At 41.6% G+C, this 18,843-nt stretch overlaps 1 protein-coding gene across 2 annotated transcripts in view; it reads right to left on the reverse strand.

Moving 5' to 3' along the window:
- sema7a (semaphorin 7A) overlaps nt 1-18,568 on the reverse strand; it is a 24,512-nt gene extending 5,944 nt beyond the window's left edge. The window contains exons 1-14 of one of the 2 annotated variants that reach the window (XM_061221832.1): nt 18,386-18,568; nt 18,147-18,286; nt 15,871-15,906; nt 15,573-15,668; nt 14,896-14,989; nt 14,505-14,615; nt 13,239-13,381; nt 11,243-11,421; nt 10,691-10,799; nt 7,543-7,738; nt 7,090-7,205; nt 6,275-6,420; nt 6,072-6,130; nt 5,288-5,507 (exon numbers count right to left, since the gene is read on the reverse strand). In XM_061221832.1, the coding sequence (XP_061077816.1) occupies nt 5,288-5,507; nt 6,072-6,130; nt 6,275-6,420; nt 7,090-7,205; nt 7,543-7,738; nt 10,691-10,799; nt 11,243-11,421; nt 13,239-13,381; nt 14,505-14,615; nt 14,896-14,989; nt 15,573-15,668; nt 15,871-15,906; nt 18,147-18,286; nt 18,386-18,470 (1,730 nt within the window). In that variant the 5' untranslated portion in view covers nt 18,471-18,568. Of the gene's footprint in view, nt 1-741; nt 5,508-6,071; nt 6,131-6,274; nt 6,421-7,089; nt 7,206-7,542; nt 7,739-10,690; nt 10,800-11,242; nt 11,422-13,238; nt 13,382-14,504; nt 14,616-14,895; nt 14,990-15,572; nt 15,669-15,870; nt 15,907-18,146; nt 18,287-18,385 lie in introns of those variants that run through there. The other variant, XM_061221831.1, reaches the window with a different exon arrangement.
- Between the last annotated feature and the right edge of the window lie 275 nt (nt 18,569-18,843).

An 18,843-nucleotide genomic window follows, 5' to 3' on the forward strand; every position in this document is an offset into this window, starting at 1 on the left:
TAAAGCACGCCTTTAAACACACGGGCTGATTGGTTAACACAGTCCAGGTGGGTGTATTCCCCACACCAGTGTACCTGGCTGAAACTAATCCGACTATGAGATATAGGCATAATTAGCACACGTATCAGTTTGGCAAATTGTCACGTGACATATCCCCCCCCCATAAACTGACACTTAGAACTTGCTCAATAATCAGCAACTATGTTTCTTGTAATGTTGTAAATTGATTATTATATAGGCTATACATACAGATTAGAGCAGTGTACATATCCCTGGGCTACACTAGACAGTCTTTTATCTGAGTCTGACTATGAAATTGAAGCCTGTACCCAAGACCAGGCAAAGTATAGGTGTCAGATCTGCGAATCTGACTGAAGAATTATTAGTCAGATATACAGTAGACTACAACTGCCACATGCCACAGTGTTCAGCTGTTGTTCATTTCAGAGATTGTTGATGGGAGGAGTTCTGCAGTTTTTAGTCATGGGAATTGTTCACAATCACAGAGGTTTGGGGGCAAAGCACCTACCAGATCCGGTCCCACTGGTCCTTTGGTTATTTGGTTTTTACAATGTTGTGTTCTTATTTTTGAAAAATCCAATGTGACAGTTTACCATACCCCACATGGTGTGACTACTTACCTACAGATGGGGCAAGTTGCCACAAGTGCACACCATCTTGACTCTGTACTGAGCTATGATATGAAGTTGTATTGAATACAAAATATGTGCCTGGACATCATTCTTTGATTTGGTATGACATTGTGATGTATTGCGCCCAAGAAATTCAAGAGTGAAAAGTGCAACAATATGGCCCACTCAGCCCTACATAAATATAAAAATAAACTCATATTCAACATAAAAACATATATTACAATATAATTAATAAATAATAAACAGGTAAAATGCATACATATACAGTATGTGCATGTATTTCATGCACAAAACCAAGAATAATACAGGTGAAATAAGGTACATATTCAGCCAAAACAATAACATTGAATCATAGAACAGCAGAGCACTAGAAATGTTTTGGAGGAGCAGAGGCTAGTGCAAATATAAGCAGTAGATAGTTGTGGTTTAATCAACACCCTGTGTAAGATATAAATATAGTAAATATAAAATAAAGATTATCCATAAAAATATAAAGTAGCAATCCTTCATATACTTATTTCTTCATTTCACTCATACAAACGGGAAATATGAATATATTTCATGGTATTACTGCAATGATACAAAGCGTTTTAAACAAATTGAAATCTTTTGCTACATTTTCATTCTGAAAAACCATTTCATTGCACTAGTCATACTGTACATACAGTATAAAGAAAACTACATTAACAGACAAAAATAAATAAAAAATACCCTCAAGAAAGTAAAATATAATTTAAAATATTTAAGATAAATACATACGAAAAGAAATGGACAGAACTCAGACATAAACAATTACAGAGACTACAGACAAACGGGGTCTTAAGTAGAGAGATGTAGTATAACTTGAGGCGGTAATGTTAAGTAAAGGAGGCAATGTGCCAACTTCTGTGAGTTAGCTTGGTAGGTCAAAAAATAAGTGAATAATAATAATGGTTCCCATCCCACAGACTGGTGTAACAGACCATGAGTCGGAGAGCTAGAGTTAGTGATAAAACGTAAAGCTGAGGAGGGAGCGTCACAGGACAGGGAGGGAGGAATGATGCTTCAAAAAACAAAGGAGGAACACAATGTTCCTGTAGAAGAACCACAGTTTCTTTTGACCTTAATTAACAAGTTGTCAATGTGACTTTACTGAGGAAATCATTGCCCCTCAGGGTGGTAGGTATTTTCTAAGAACTGACTCGTTCATAGGGTATTATCCCTTACGTCATTTTTCTGCTGATGCAATATTGTGCATACTATTGTGCATACCTATTGTGCAATTTGCACCTTGCAGTTCAACAAGCAAGCTAAATTACAGCAGCGAGTATCACAGGAAAACTACTAGCCTACCAAACTGATTTAACACATTTTTATGAACCACTTTTATTAGCAGAAATGAAACGAGGCAAGCATAAGATGAAGCAACAGTGTCCGCACCTTTTGATTCTCAATTTTGATTCTAAATAAAACTAAACGCGAGTCTAGACATAAGACAATAGTTATTTCTTGGTTCACCCCCTTTGAGACAGTGGGAGGGCATTAGTAGTTTTCCATACATTAAATATTATGCAAGAAAGAACGGTCAAATACATGGGTTTGAGGCTGAATTATTAGCAGTATCGAAAGCTGTGCTCAAATACACAATTTATATTACATTACATTAATGGCACTTGGCAGACGCTCTTATCCAGAGCGACATACAGTTGATTAGACTAAGCAGGAGACAATCCTCCCCTGGAGCATTGCAGGGTTAAAGGCCTTGCTCAAGGGCCCAATGGCTGTGCAGATCTTATTGTGGCTACACCGGGGATCAAACCACCAACCTTGCGTGTATATATTTTAAAAATATATATTTACATAAATATATATTTAATCTTTAGAAGTCATTGTCCTGGATGAATGTATTGTATTGCTCAAATACACATAAAAAATATATATATACTCAGTGAGCACTTTAGTCTATCCACGTGTTGTGTGTTCAGAGATGCTCTTCTGCATACCACTGTTGTAATGCGTGGTTATCTGTGTTACTCTCACCTTCTGGACCAGTCTGGCCCTTCTCCTCTGACCTCGCTCATTAACAACACATTTCTGCCTGCAGAACTGCTGACTGTTGTGCGTGAAAATCCCAGGAGATCAGCAGTTACAGAAATACTCAAACCAGCCTGTCTGGCATCAGCAATTATGCTACAATCAAAATCAGAGATTTTTTTCCCCCGATTCTGGCGGCTGATGTGAGCATTAACTGAAGCTCCTGACCCATATCTGCATGATTATATGCATTGCACTGCTGCCACTCGAAGGCTGATTAGATATTCGCATGAATATGTAGGTGTACAGGTGTTCCTAATAAAGTGCTCAGCGATTGTACGGTATCTATAGAATACATTGTACTGCCTGACAACATAAAAGTATATAAAGAATGGGAGATTATATTTCAACACAGCCAGCCATTCTAGCATTACAGTGGGCTGTAATGGCCATTCGCCAACATTTTTCACGTTTTCAACTTCCATGTTTTCCGAACAATTACAATGTTTTGAGCCTCGTGCACAGACTGGCTTTTCCTATTCCTTTCCTTTCCGTTTCATTATGAAATGTTCCCTTTGCCATTTGTTTTTTTTATCTTTTACTTTTGATATGGTCTTTACTGATAACAGCTTGCACTCCAGTCATGTTGTGCACTTCAATAACAAACCAACCATTAGAGAATAGACATGGGAACCGCTTTTCCAAGCCACTGAGCCCATAAAAATATAGCTAAGTCTCCCCAGAAAGCACTCCACCCTATCCTGTGGAAACCAATACAATGACACAAGCTCTCCCTGGAACAGAAACCGAGCGTAATGGCACTGAGATCTGTCCACAGAGACTCAATTTAGCACAACCCATTTCAGAAACTAATCCGCCCTTCTTTTTTTCTTTTTTTTTTTGCTTGTGGCTGGCTAAAGGAATCTTCAAGCGCACACCCTCTGGATTGGACATCGAACACTCTGATGATTGTCGACTTCTCAAGTGCGATACCAAAGCGAAAGACACACTATATTCTCCTTACTGAGTCATTGCCTTTAATTTGAGTGACTCACTGCGACAGCGTTGGCAGGTCTGGACCACATACTGAAGCAGTACTTCCAAGAATGCTACCCACTAATTGGACGGAGCTTCTATTCAGAAGTCTCTCAGAGGACACAATTGTTATGTAACCCCTCCCATTTGAATGGGCGTTCTTTCAAAGCCCCTTTCTTTCCAGGCCCACACCCCAAGACACCAGATCCGAACACCAGATACTGCAGCAGAACTCCCACATCTAGTGCGTCTGAATCCGGACTCATGTCCAAACCTGGACCCAAGCCTCATGCATCTCAATGTGTATCCTTTTTGTTTATGTAATCATCTTTGTAATGAAATGGCCTAATAAAGCTTGCTAATTACATTTATGTAGCAGCACTCTTGGTCTGAGCGCTCTCTGTACACCATGTCTCTTGGTTCTGTTATCTCTTCCCATGGCTTTCCTTACCACCGTTATGTTATGCCAACCCAACTCTTTCTTTCCTTCTCTCCTGATACACAAGTTACCACCCAGATCTCTGCCTGCTTGGCTGAGATCTCTGTGTGGATGACCTTCCATCACCTGAAGCTTAACCTCAGGAAGAGCTTCACTTCTTTTCATCCCTGCTCTCACTTACCATCAAGGACTTTGTAGCACCCGCCACTCCTGCTCAGCCAAGAATCTTGGAAATGACAATCTTGACCCTGGATGACAATCTGAGCGTCACCACACACACACACACACACACACACACACACACACACCCTCCACTGCCAGAGCCTGCAGGTTCTTCCTCCGCAACATACGCTGGATTCCTCATCTCCTGATGGAGAAAGCCACAGGTGCTCATCCGATCTTGTCTGCATTACTGCAACTCCCTCCTGGCTGGTCTCCCAGCTTGTACCATCAAGTCTCTCGAGCTGGTCCAGAATCCTACAGCCCGCCTGACCACCAGGCAGCCCAGGTCAGCTCATGTCACCCCGCTTTTCATCACCCTCCACTGGCTGCCTATTCCTGCACACATCCGCTTCAAGCCACTAGTGTTAGTATTCCAGGCAGTTAAGGGGACAGCCCCACCTTACATACAGACTTTAATTGGTCCTTACACCCCAGGAACACTACTTGCTCTTACTGTCATCCCTATGAATAGAATTCTCAGAAAACTTCCCATACACACAAAATCAAACAGATCTCAATCTGCCACGGGTAAAAATCTCAGGCAATTTTGGGATCTAAGCTGTATACGAATAAATTATATTATTTTCACATTTTTCAATCTCTGCATTGTAGAACAGAAAGCAATGCAGTCAGTGCAGTTGCCATGGCGATGAATGAAATAGGTCTGAAAAAGGTCTTAATTTTCATTCTAATTGTGTGACATGCTCAGTAGCCAAGATGCAGGAAATAACCGACTAGATTATGACGGCGAGAGAGATGTTAGTTCTAACAGCAGGACGTTACTAAAAGAGCCGCCAGGAGAAGAGCCATGGCGGGCGTCTCTGCTGAGGCCCGGACTCCTCCACTCGATTCCTGACTGCTGGGATTGAGCTGGTATGAGCTCACCACTGTGGTGTAGTCACGCTCGCTGGACAAGCAGTAGTACCTCCCGTAGTTGTTCTCGCTCATGGCGGTGATGAGGTGCAGGCAGTCGGTCCCTGTCTGTTGGCACCTGCTGCTGCGGCCCCCATACTTCCAGGTGTAGGAGGCATGGTTGGAGTGTATTGGGCAGGACAGGTAAAAGGGGACTCCCAATGAGACAGAGTAGGTAACTCCGAGAGGCTCTTGGGTTTGTGACAGGGCATCCCTTTTTGGTCTCTTTGTTTCTGGAAGGAGAATAAATGCTGTTTAAAATGGCAATTTCTGAATCCAGCAGTTTTAACACCCTTGTGTTAAACACCCTTGTCTAATGTTCAGCACTCTGAATACAGAATACAAGTGGAATTAACAGTTAAAACAAATCACTTATCCAACATGTAAAAGAAATGTATTTCATTACGAAGTTATTGTGAATTATAATTAAAAATATTAACAATGAAATTGCCAAATTCACTGATAGGTAGAGCAACATGCTGGATCAAGCTTGAACTCACAACCTGGTTGAAATTAAGAGATTAATTTACAACAAGTGGCTACCCCCCAGTTCCTGTTTTCTGTCTTATCGCTATGCTGCTCTGGCCTAGCCCTTTGAAGTTTGCCAGGGCCCAGAACAGGCCAAACGGTGAAAAGTAGGCCTGAATTCCCCCATTGATACCAGATCTGCTGAGAGGCTCTGAAGCTCCAGGCTAAATCAGGATATACAAACATTTTAAAGGGAAATAATGTAATAATTTTTACATTATGGTAAAATTATGAACACATATGAGCATATATATTCAGTGGCAATTTACCTAGATTGCTTTTGGGACAAACACTTGTTTGACCGCCAGGAATGTTCTGAATCCCTCCCCTGGAAGAAAAAGAAAGCTTTAAATCAGCTCCGTAGCTCTGAGTCCGGGCATTGTGTGTGTGTAGAAACCTTATTTCCTATAGTCATGCACATTACCAGGAAGGAATATCTGTTGGATGAGCAGTTAGATGAGTGTCTACTCACTGGCTGACAGGTGTGCACCCCAACTCATTCCAGGCACAGTATGGATCCCTTGCAAGAACGCATTCTTGGCAAGATTCATTATAATCCTGGCATCTCTGCAGATCCAACCAAGCGATCTGCTCTGGAAAGCCAACAAACAGCTTCCTCTAAAGACAGATTAGACAGTGAAGAGTTAGATCAGAATGTTGTTGCCGCATGATGCGATCTAAGTCATCACACACTCATTGGTCTCATAATGTGGCGATTATCTTGGCTTCTGACGAGAGATTTGTTGGGTTCAGTCGTGGGACAGAGAAGTGAACAGGGCAAAACTTCCTTCCTGGCCTAATTGGGATTGATAAACAATAAACAAACAAGTCAAATTTGATTTGTAGCAGATCCAAATCCTGGTAGCTGTGTCCTCATCACTGTATACATAATCTTAGCAAAGCTGTCCCTATGCCTGATGCCAGAACTTTGCATGTTGTCACATCTTATCTTTGTTGTACGGGTAGCAATTGAAATTGTACTTCCCTCTAGGGTCTTTCAGCGCACTTAGCCCTGGTTATGGGTATGCACTTTGTTGTACGTCGCTCTGGATAAGAGCGTCTGCCAATAATGTAATGTAATGTTGTGAATAATTAAGAAGGGAAGTTTTAATTGTTTTTGGCCACAGCTGTCATGAATATTCATAAACTGTAACATAGCTTCAAAACCTTCTTCCACCAACTGCAACCTCGTGCAGTTAGAAACTACAGATGATGGAATACAGCAGTTGACTTGGTCTGTCTGCATAAAAGGTAATTACTCTGTCTGGATCCACATGCACAACTTACCATTTGGGAATTCAGTTTCATGGACAGAACAGGTCCAGTGCGATTAGAGAGAAACGTCTCAGAGATAATGAAGGGTTTAGAGTTGTCCTCTAAGATCTTGTGGATCGTTCCTTGGGCTGTGTACATTAAGAGGACATACTAATAAGCAGTGAAAACCAGCAGCAGTGGGCGGATATTTTCTGTGGATCACAACAACCTCTAGGCTAATAATAGAAGCACATCAATTGTGTATGCACACATTGTGCACTAGCATTGTTCACTCATCAGAAGTGAGGTAAGATCCTGTTTTCATTGTACACTGAATATGCTATTGTGATAAGCTAAAATACCATCAAAAATAGCAAAACATGGTCAAATTTTGGATGGTCAGTATACAATGGAGTTTAGTCTTGATTATACAGCTGTCAGAGTTGTATCACCTAACATTAGATCTTTTAGACGAGGTCATCTCACCAGTAGCAAGGAGGAGCACATTGTGAGCAACGCCGTCGGCGGCTGTGACACGATCCACAACGATTTTGGTGTAGTTGTTGGCGCTGATGTAGAACGGGGCATGTCTGTGGACGGGTTGGATCCAGTTGCTCATTTCAGGGTAGTCCCTTACGATTCTTACGGTGCTCACAGGCAGGGTCCTACTGTTCGGGACACACTACGAAAAGAACAGGCATGCAAGCAGTCAGAACACTCCAGGGCAAGCAGGCGCCCTGAAATACCTAGTTTAGTCTGCTTGTGTAGTTTCTGAGCCTGATCTGATCTTAAACCATCAATAGTGCTGTTGTCTACGCTGTTCTGGTGCATTTAGGGACTGTTGTTATTTGCAATGTAATTTGCAATAGTGCCCTTGTCAGTCATTCCTGATTATAATCAGCCAAAATGAATACCCAGTCACACGTGGCCTTTTAGGAAGACAAATGGCATCAAAGGGGCTGTTATGCCTCGAGGGGCTGTTGTGTGTACAGATATCTCCATAGTTTCTCAAATATAAACCCAGCTGATAGGATCCACGTGTCGGTGACTGACCACACGTAACTGCATGCAGATGTGGTGCTTAAGGAAAACTAATCAACAGGAGGGTCAGAGACCCTGAAGAGACTGAGGAAGTCATTCAGACCGGTAATCAGCCTGCAGGACAGGATGCAGTATGGCAAGACTATTTTGGTTTGACTTATGAAGCTCTTACTGCCAGGTTAAAACCACATCCCTGCTAACTTAAACACTGTCGACTATCCTGCACAGATGGCAAACATAGTGAAATGCAGAGTGGATGGACCACCCAGTGCTACAGTGCATCCGGAAAGTATTCACAGCGCTTCACTTTTCCCACATTTTGTTATGTTACAGCCTTATTCCAAAATGGAATAAATGCATTTTTTCCCTCAAAATTCTACACACAACACCCCATAAAGACAACATGAAAGAAGTTTTTTTTTTTTTTTTTTTTGAAAATTTATTAAAAATAAAAAACTAAGAAATCACATGCATATAAGTATTCACAGCCTTTGCTCAATACTTTGTTGATGCACCTTTGGGAGCAATTACAGCCTTAATTCTTTTTGAATATGATGCCACAAGCTTGGCACACCTATCTTTGGGCAGCTTCGCCCATTCCTCTTTGCAGCACCTCTCAAGCTCCATCAGGTTGGATGCGGAGCGTCGGTGCACAGCCATTTTCAGATCTCTCCAGAGATGTTCAATCGGATTCAAGTCTGGGCTCTGGCTGGGCCACTCAAGGACATTCACAGAGTTGTCCTGCAGCCACTCCTTTGATATCTTGGCTGTGTGCTCAGGGTCGTTGTCCTGCTGAAAGATGAACCGTCGCCCCAGAGGTCAAGAGCGCTCTGGAGCAGGTTTTCATCCCGGATGTCTCTGTACATTGCTGCATTCATCTTTCCCTCAAACCTGACTAGTCTCCCAGTTCCTGCCGCTGAAAAACAACCCCACAGCATGATGCTGCCACCACCATGCTTCACTGTAGGGATGGTATTGGCCAGGTGATGAGTGCTGGTTTCCTCCAAACATGACGCCTGGCATTCACACCAAAGAGTTCAATCTTTGTCTCATCAGACCAGAGAATTTAGTTTCTCATGGTCTGAGAGTCCTTGAGGCGCCTTTTGGCAAACTCCAGGCGGGCTGCCATGTGCCTTTTACTACAATACAGGCCTGATTGGTGGGTTGTCCTTTCTCCACAGAGGAACGCTGGAGCTCTGACAGAGTGACCATCGGGTTCTTGGTCACCTCCCTGACTAAGGCCCTTCTTCCCCGATTGCTCAGTTTAGACGGGCGGCCAGCTCTAGGAAGAGTCTTGCGAACTTCTTCCATTTACGGATGATGGAGGCCACTGTGCTCATTGGGACCTTCAAAGCGGCAGAACATTTTCTGTACCCTTCCCCAGATGTGTGCCTCAAGACAATCCTATCTCGGAGGTCTACAGACAATTCCTTTGACTTCATGCTTGGTTTGTGCTCCGACATGCATTGTCAACTGTGGGACCTTATATAGACAGGTGTGTGCCTTTCCAAATCATGTCCAATCAACTGAATTTACCATAGGTGAACTCCAATTAAGCTGTAGAAACATCTCAAGGTTGATCAGTGGAAACAGGATGCACCTGAGCTCAATTTTGACCTTCATGGCAAAGGCTGTGAATACTTATGTACATGCGATTTCTTAGTTTTTTATTTTTAATAAATGTGCAAAAAAAAAAAATAAATAATAATAAAATAAACTTCTTTCATGTTGTCATTATGGGGTGTTGTGTGTAGAATTTTGAGGAAAAAAATGAATTTATTCCATTTATTCCAATAAGCTTGTAACATAACAAAATGTGGGAAAAGTGAATCACTGTGAATACTTTCCGGATGCACTGTATGACACATGCACAGTCTGAGATATGGCTCAAAGGATACTGGATTCAACAACCCAGCTGCAGATGCAGTCATGTTTAAGCAGCATTTATATACAATATCTTGTGTCACCATCATAGCAGCAGTTCAGCCAGTCTGTAATAAAAATGTCGGCAGCCCCTCCTCTCCTGTGCAGGTTTCTCAGTCCATGAATCCATTTTGTATCATTCTGTTTCATGCCATTATGGCTGTAAACCCCAATGCAAATCCCATGTTTCCAATTGTTTGTGTAATGTCCTCATAAAACCTCTCTAAACTATACCTATTTTGAGTCATTGTTTTTAAAGGGCATATAGTAGATTTTAAGATTAGCAGTTCATCCTTATTAATCGATTAATGGGTGCTAGACGATCGATTAAAAGAACTGCACAAAATTTGTATCCCTCATCCATCAGATTTGACACAGAGCCCTTACCAAATAAAATACTACAGCTCACCTTAACAGGGTGATTTTTTCTATTAATCAAATTAAATACCATATCCATTTTTATGTAGCACTCCCACACCATACCCCCTCCTCCCAAATTGTCCCGTTCATATAGAACAGCTGTTGTGTAGTCCTGCAATGCATATCTTTTTGCCAAGATGCTTGATTTGTTTTTGTAGAGATGTCCTTATAATGGACAAATAACGAATAACACAGCACTGCAGTAAAGCACAGTACTATTTAACGAGACAAATATGGAAACTTGGCTTACTGTTCCTGGCCTTGGTTCAGGGATGTCTCCATAAAATCCTTTGAAGGTGGATTCCTCAAAGATATTATCAAGGTCTGCCATGGAGTAGATGCAAACAGCAGTAGAGTTCCTACATGGGGTGGGAATTAGCTCAGCTCATGGACCTCACAGTGACACAACACATTACCCTCAGGCCTAGATTTGTGTCACCCAGACAAGAGCTACTAGGATACCTTGATAAGCATGGTTGTGTTTACAAATAAAGTTCCAGGATAATGCAGGAATGCGTCAGCAGCAAAATGAAATGAAACAAAAACAAGCGCCTGTTTTCAGGAAAAACATTTTGGACATTCCCCCATGTTAATTAGTTTTGTGCGTACTTTGCCAATAGTGAGCTTATCTCCAGCGGTGCTCACAGCCTGAGCGGTTTCCTATGTTATTCAGTTAGTCCGTGGGAATATTGTGTATTATTCGTCAGTGAATTAACCTTATCATATACTTGAGGGTGAATTGTGGGCAGAGTACTAATTGCTCCACAGGAGGCATTTCTGCCAAGGCCAGTGAGGCTCCTACCAGCTGCTGCTAAAGAGGGCGTAAAGCCGGCTGTCCTTCCAGTCATTGGCGTGCTGGACGTAGACGTCATGCAGACGGTTGAAGTACAGCGACTCCCCGGGAATCCCACACACCAGCCTCGCTTTCAGGAATGATGTCCATATGTTCTGTAAGAATCTCTTCGAACCACCCTCGTCCACCTGCGGAGAGGAAAGCCGGCCATGAAAAGCTCTGCGGCTTAAGAAGGAAACTTCATGTTCGAACACTTTCTCAAATTATTATTAGTCTTGGCACATAGCTAAAAAAAAAAAGGTCCCATCAATTACGTCATGTAAATATGACAAAAGATAACAGTGAGGTCAAGTACCAGTCATATTTCCAGTGGATATCTCAAAGTACTTCCATATCTCTAGACATGGCCATGGTGTTCAAGCAGATTTCATCTCAAAGACAAGTCCTTCACCACTTGATAACACCCGCTAAATACTCTACTATGGGGAATGTTTAACCAAGCTGAACATTCCACAAAGAAACGACATCTTCGAAGACTATTCATCATGCATTCCCATCCGCAGACCTGACTTGCGGTTTCCCAAGGATAACAGAATAGGGCTTTGCAGGGATTAAGCCAGAGCTCAGGGGGAGTCCGCAGAGCAGTAGCAAACTATAACACTGCAGCAGCAGCTGTTTTGCAAAATGCTGATAGAGCCAATAAGCCACAGCAGGTGCGCGGGTAGGATGAGCAAGCCCAAAAAATAACAACTGCCCAGCAGAATCTAAGCTGCCAGCGTCAATATTTCTGACCACCCTACCCCCTGAATGAGAGTAACGCCCAGCTGAACTGACAGCATTCGACCACAGCTTTGTGTGTGACTTTCCACGCCCACTGCTCCGGAGTTCTGCTGTGAAAAGTGCAGTACACACACGACCCTCTTCATCCTGCTTTGAATGCTTTAGTTGTTGCTGCAAGTCTGCAGTGATTTTTTTTCACAATTCTTTGTGGAATTTGGCACACACACACCAAAATCACACCTCGTGGCTTGACACCTTAAGATGTCGTAGTGTAGGACAGCTGCTCTTTGAACCATTTTCCAAGTTGCAAAAGGATGTGATATATAGGTTTGTAAGTTTTACAGCGATTCCAATTCAGTGTTGGGCTTCACAGCAGTGAAGGGCAGATGGGCAACTGAACAAATACCTGGAAGCTGAAAATGTGCAGAAATAGAACATGAATAATGTATTGAGCTGGGACAACAACACAGGAATTTCTGTCGATCCACCTGCAAACAGCTCAGGGAAGCTCAAAATAAATAGCTGATAACAGCTATGTGTCCTAGACCCGCAGTGATGCTGAATGACTTAAACCCCTTAAAGAGCACCATCACTGACTTTGAATTTGAACATTTTAACTCAAAAGTCATTTCATTTGAATGATTTCTGAGAATTCAAATGTTTTCTGAGATTTAAAAATGTACACTTACACTTAAGACACATGGTCAGTGATGGCCAAAACTACTCACTCCATTTCACTAATATATTTGTGAGCTATTTCATTTGTGATTGGGAACCTGTAAAATGGCTGAATAATGCGCCGTGGAATAATGCGCTGTGGAATAATGACTTCGACTCCACATACTGCAGTTGGCTTCAATTCGGGATCATATCCAACAACAGTGCCAATGAAAAATACATTAATATGGGAAAAGAAACAGACCATCCATACAGGAAGTACTAGGGTCGATAGAAGTGGGGTATGGCTTCCAGTAGTACAGGGTTATGTGATCAGTGCTAATTCTATAAAACAATATTACCTAAGGAAGTGATACCTCAGCACTTAACCTACAGCTGCCTGGACACAATAAAGGCAGGGAGACAATCTAACAAAGTTAAACAAGCCTCTTTAAGGAATCCATTATTTGTAGCCCAAACTGGGTTCTCCTTTTAAGATTTATCAAAGGAGTATTCAATTGTGTCTAAAGTATTTAATGGCCCTCCTCCTGTAACATGTTGGCAGTACCTTGCACACACGGGCAACTCTCGATATCCAGGGGTCAGCATCTGGACTGCTGTCTGAGTTCTTCTCCCTGAAGAACAAATAGATCTTCTCCTGGTCTTTGTCCTCCTTACGCCTGACCCAAATAGTGGAGATGAAGGTGGGTTCTATGGAAGGAAGACAAGGTCTGGAATTAGAAGCATGGGAGTGAGGTGCAGTGTACAGGGTAAACAAACAGAACTTTTATTGAAAAGGAAAAGGGCATGCCTTTGAGCTGATAAATCCAGGGCACTTCACGACATATCTATCTGGCCAACTGCCCAAGATTCAAAGCACCCCATCTGTGAAACATGGTAGTGGGGGTGTTTTATTTTGGCCATGTATGGCTGCCACAGGCACTGACTCACTTCTTTGATAATATAACTGCTGATAGCAGCAGCAGAATGAATTCTGAACTGACAGAAGTCTCTTGTCTGCTCAAGCAAATGTCTCCAAACTCATTGGGCGGAACTTCATCCTAGAGCAAGACAGTGATCCCAAACAAAGCCAAAAGCTGGAAAATGCTTGACTGGTGATTCACCTGAACTTAATCCAATTGAACATGCATTTTTTATGCTGAAGAGAAAACACAAGAAAAATAGCCCCAAAACAAGCTGGAGCTAAAGATGGCTGCAGTTCAGGCCTGGCAGATAAGATACTCAGCACCTGGTGATGCCAATGAGTCTTCAAGCAGTCATTGCATGGAAAAGATATGGGACAAAGTACAAAACCGCACTAATTTTATTTCCATCATTACTTTACATCAATATCTTGCAGTTATTATTTCATTGCTTACCCTGAAATGTAGGGGCGATCTATATCTACAGTATGCCCTTTAATAAATAAGTTCAAAATATGATAGTGTTCAGATCCTCATATCAAGGCCAAAATTATAAATAGGACCAGCTTATTCATCATTTAAGCATGACCCATGCTTTCTAGGCTGCAAGCTGCAGTAAGAGGGTAAGGGAGGAAAATGGATAATCAGCAGAGGTGCCTCAGTGTCTGCTTTCCTGTCACCTTGGAAGGTGACGTCAGCTGCCCTGGAGGCTGGTGCAGTGCCGCTGCATTGCAGGGACAAGGTCAGCGATAAACCTGCAGCCAGCTTGCCGCTGCCAAGCCCGGGGAAGAGAGACAGCGACTGCACATAAATTGAATAAGGTTTCCAAGAACAAAGTGATTGGGAGTGCAGGATGCGTCACTCCAGCCCAGCTGCTATTCAGAAAAGTAGAACCCAAGCGTTTCTCTTACCCTTCACCCATCTGTCACGCATCCAGACATTCGGCCTTCGGCCCGCCTTCCTGTGGAACTGCAGTGAGCTCCCATCGCTGTTCAGAGGCACTGCAGTGTATAGATCCCCCTCTGAATGAGAGGAGGAATGGTCAGACACACAGCACAGAGATCCTCCTAAAATAGTTACACACTCTGCCAGCACTGATAGGAGCCTTATGTGAAATCTCTGCCTGCTTTTTAGTGTTTCACTCGCACAGACATTTCTAGTCCGAATGGATGAAAACAAAAACAGGCTTTTGGCTGAATCATCATACGAGTAATAACTAATAACTTTGGATCTAAAGATCTATAATAAATGATGTGAAGAACAGGTCAGCACAATCTGCTCTTCAGCAAGCATGTCACATACCTACAATGATAGATAGGGAGTTATGCGCATAAGTGTGTGGTGCTATCCCTGTGCCTTCATAGCTTGGAATAACTTCAGTCGACTGATTTCCTACCTGGGGATGGGGAAGAGAGAGGGAAAGAGAAATATAGGTGATGGCATAGCAATCTGCTCAATAAGAAGGAGAGGCATCCATAGTTACAGTTTGATCTATTTTACAAATCATTCACTGCATTTTTATATGATAGGCGCACACACACATTTGTGTGCTATGCGCATATGAGCCTTTTCGACATAGGCAAGCACAGTTACACAGAAGCTCATGTTCACCTACAACTTTCATACACTCGTCATTGTTCAGATTTCCATTGAGTCATTGTGGCTCACTGACCACTGCTTTAGTCATTCAGCCAGAGATAAACCACTCAGCCATTGTTGATTGTTTAAGGAATTTACACATTGTCTATGACTTCCATAGCTGGAGACTGAAAGCAGTTTGCTTTATGATACTTATCATATTATTACTATTATTCATATTACATATTATTAATATATATTAATATATATTATTCAGTTTTTATGTAACTGTCCTTCCAATGGATGTGTGGGTAGTGGAGAATGAGCATAACATAACTGTTGGGGGAATGCACAAATTATAAGATATTATATATTGTATATAGTATAAAATAGTTCCTCACCAGCTTCCAACACTGTGGCTTGTTTCCATTTGTACCACACACAAACAAGCTGTCCTGGAATTGCTGAATGATGGTAATTATATTTTCACAGGAAATCTGAAAGGCAATCATAAAATCATAAAAAGAAAAATTTCCCTAAGCAAACTTTTTGCAGAACAGTTTACAAAAGAGAGATCACGCATAAGGTCTTTCTTGAAGACTAGAAACATAGAAACAAAGACATTTGACCCCACACCATTTGGGCAACATTTCAAACCTTTTTTAACTAATCAACTTTCCTTTTTTGTGGGGTACTGACCTCTCGGCAGCTTTGGTCCCCAGTCACTGGAATGCTCTGGAAGAAACAAATCGATTCAGCTACAGCATGTCACATCTGAAAGCATTGGAGCACGCACATTCTGCAGCATTTTGAAGGCCGTTGACATGGTGGGTATTGGTGCATCCAAAAAAAATTAAATAAATACATTTTCATTGGGGCTTCAGTTCAAATACTAATTAACTTTTTCTCCAAAGACCAAAGGTAGTCTCAAATTATTGTCAAGCTGCCAAAACGAAACAGTTCCAAACTCACATTTAGTAAATGGTTGGTTTTTATATAGCACCTTTATCCAAAGTGCTGTACAATGGATCATTCATTCACCTATTCACACACGGACACACCAACAGCGATTGGCTGCCATGCAAGGCACCAATCAGGAGCATTGGGGGGTTAGGTGTCTTGCTCAGGGACACTTCGACACACCCAGGGCGGGATCGAACCGGCAACCCTCCGATGCCAAGCCAATGTCACCCCCCAAATAGTCCGCTTTCTGACATTTAATTACATGTAAAATTGATCTAAAATTCCTAAATCTGTTATGAAACAATATGGAATCAATATTGTAGCATTCATATTCTGCCATATGCCAAGGATCACGACTAATGAAATTTCTATGAAAAGACTATATTTACGCGAATATATATATGACGCAAAAATGTGAGACTGCCTTGTATCACAACCTGTAAGCCAATAAAATTCCTGACAGGCCAGACACAATCTATTTTTTGCACACCTCTCATGGGAAGATAAGAAGGTGGGAGCATACATATTCCTTCCAGGTTTTGACAGCCAGATATATCATCCCTGAGAAAAGCGTGTGAATTGTAATTGGAATGTAACATATTATCACTATTACTGAATATTTTCTCAGCAGAAACTCTTATCGAGCATGGCTTAAAAAGTATATTGCCTTATACTCTGTCTACTGCCGCAAGGTCAAGTATTCCATGCCAAAAATAGCCCAAATAAATTGAGGCAAAAACATCTGCCATTAACTGTAATGAAGCAGGATGGATGGGCTACTCTTAGTCTCATTTTAGTCTCACAAATGAATCAATTCACAGGATCAATGAGTACAAGGTAAACATGGGAGCCTGACTACAATTGGAGCAGTGTTGGTGGTACTGTTGCAACAGCGCTAAAGTTAGATCATTGATTTTGCAATAGATCTTATTTCACTCTTAAAAGCTTTAAAGATAGAGGACAATCAATCAAAAGCATGACCATTGCACAAAGTACAAAGACCAGTGAGAAATATCTGTCCCCTGCCTTAAACACAGAATGGAGGACATGCATGGTGTCTCTGGTGTTTATCACGGACTGCTATACAGAAGTTACAATTAAACTTTATGCCTGTTATTCTGTACTTGATTTCTATTAGTTGTTTTTACATGGGAAAATTAACCTCTAGGTATGCATTCACTCCTTTTTTCAGCCTTATTTCTGAGGAAGACAGAGAAAACACCACTGACAACACAATAGAGGGCATTTTCATTGACCACATTTTATATCAGTGAGCATCTAAATACATTCCCAAAATAATTAATTATTATTCAGTATGCTTATAAATAAGGAGCCAGCCTGCTTTGGAATAATAAATATATGTAATAAAAATATGCTTGACTTGTTGATGGGGGTTAGGTATTTGACAAAAACTCCAATCAATGGACCTCAATGAATACATAAGAGTATAAAAGATGGTATTTTTGTGATTATTGTACTTATTTTGTATTATCTACTCAACCTGTTGCTGTCTGAGTATAGCTGCAAGTATAGTTAGTATAAAAGAACACGTTTGAGATATTATTCATTTTCCAAAAGATTTCATTTTAGAGACATTTTTGTATCTCATTAAAAAAAGTAACATAACTAAGTAATTGACTACTTTTTACACAAGCTTGATCGAGGCTGTCTGAGATCAGAAGCAAGGAGCCAACCAAAGCCTGCAGAAGAACTGCGGCAAGTTATCCAACATGCTTGGAACAACCTCCCTGCATTACATTACATTACATTATTGGCATTTGGCAGACGCTCTTATCCAGAGCGACGTACAACAAAGTGCATACTATCTGGTACCATTTGAATTGTGGTGAGGGGCTTTGGATAAACCTTTCCAAGTCCAGTCATAAGTGCATGGGACCACATAAATGTAGACTCCAGTATAATCCATACAACTTGACTTACTCAAACAAAAACCCAAAGCATTATAAATATTTCACAATGACGCGTGAAAAATAAATACAAGTAATTATTACCTCTACAAGGCTGGCATCTTCTAAATGAATCCTGTGCACAAAATTTGTTCCTCCGATGTACAGTTCACTAGACTCCTCTGGGAGAAAAAACACAGTGTGCCTCTGGCTCTGGTTATAGTACACACTATTACCATCACTGTCTGGAAAAAGAAGAAAGACATTTTATTTTTACTACACACGCAGGTTCGAACGAAACACAGCACACAGTTTGGGAACCACGGGTCTACGGGTCAACTAACCTTGATGAAGGCGCAGTCTTGGTACATAGTCCAGTAATGTTAAACTCAAATTGCAAGTAAAAAGCAAAATAAATAGATATGTCATTCTGATTTAAATTGTAATCGCGTTGGAGCTCAATCTGCACTCTCCCTTTAACATCTCCCAAGTGCGGACTGCGAGAGCGCGTGTGTGTGTGTGTGTGTGTGTGTGTGTGTGTGTGTGTGTGTGTGATGTGCGAGCCACAAAATCCGGGAGATAGGGGAACGGGGAGAACACGAATACGGAGAGGGAGTTCTCCCGGAACAGAGAGAGGAACAGAAAATAACTAGGAGACAAACTCCGACCAGAACATAAAGCGACCCTAAAAACCAGGGCGAACCACCCAACCGAAATAAGTGCTGAAAAGACGAACACTAAAAACACTAGGCACGAAAATAAAGAACCTTGAGTCGCAGCTCAGGAAAAACACCAACCAAAA

The sequence above is a fragment of the Conger conger genome, chromosome 15 (assembly GCF_963514075.1).
Source record: "Conger conger chromosome 15, fConCon1.1, whole genome shotgun sequence".
NCBI lineage: Eukaryota > Metazoa > Chordata > Actinopteri > Anguilliformes > Congridae > Conger > Conger conger.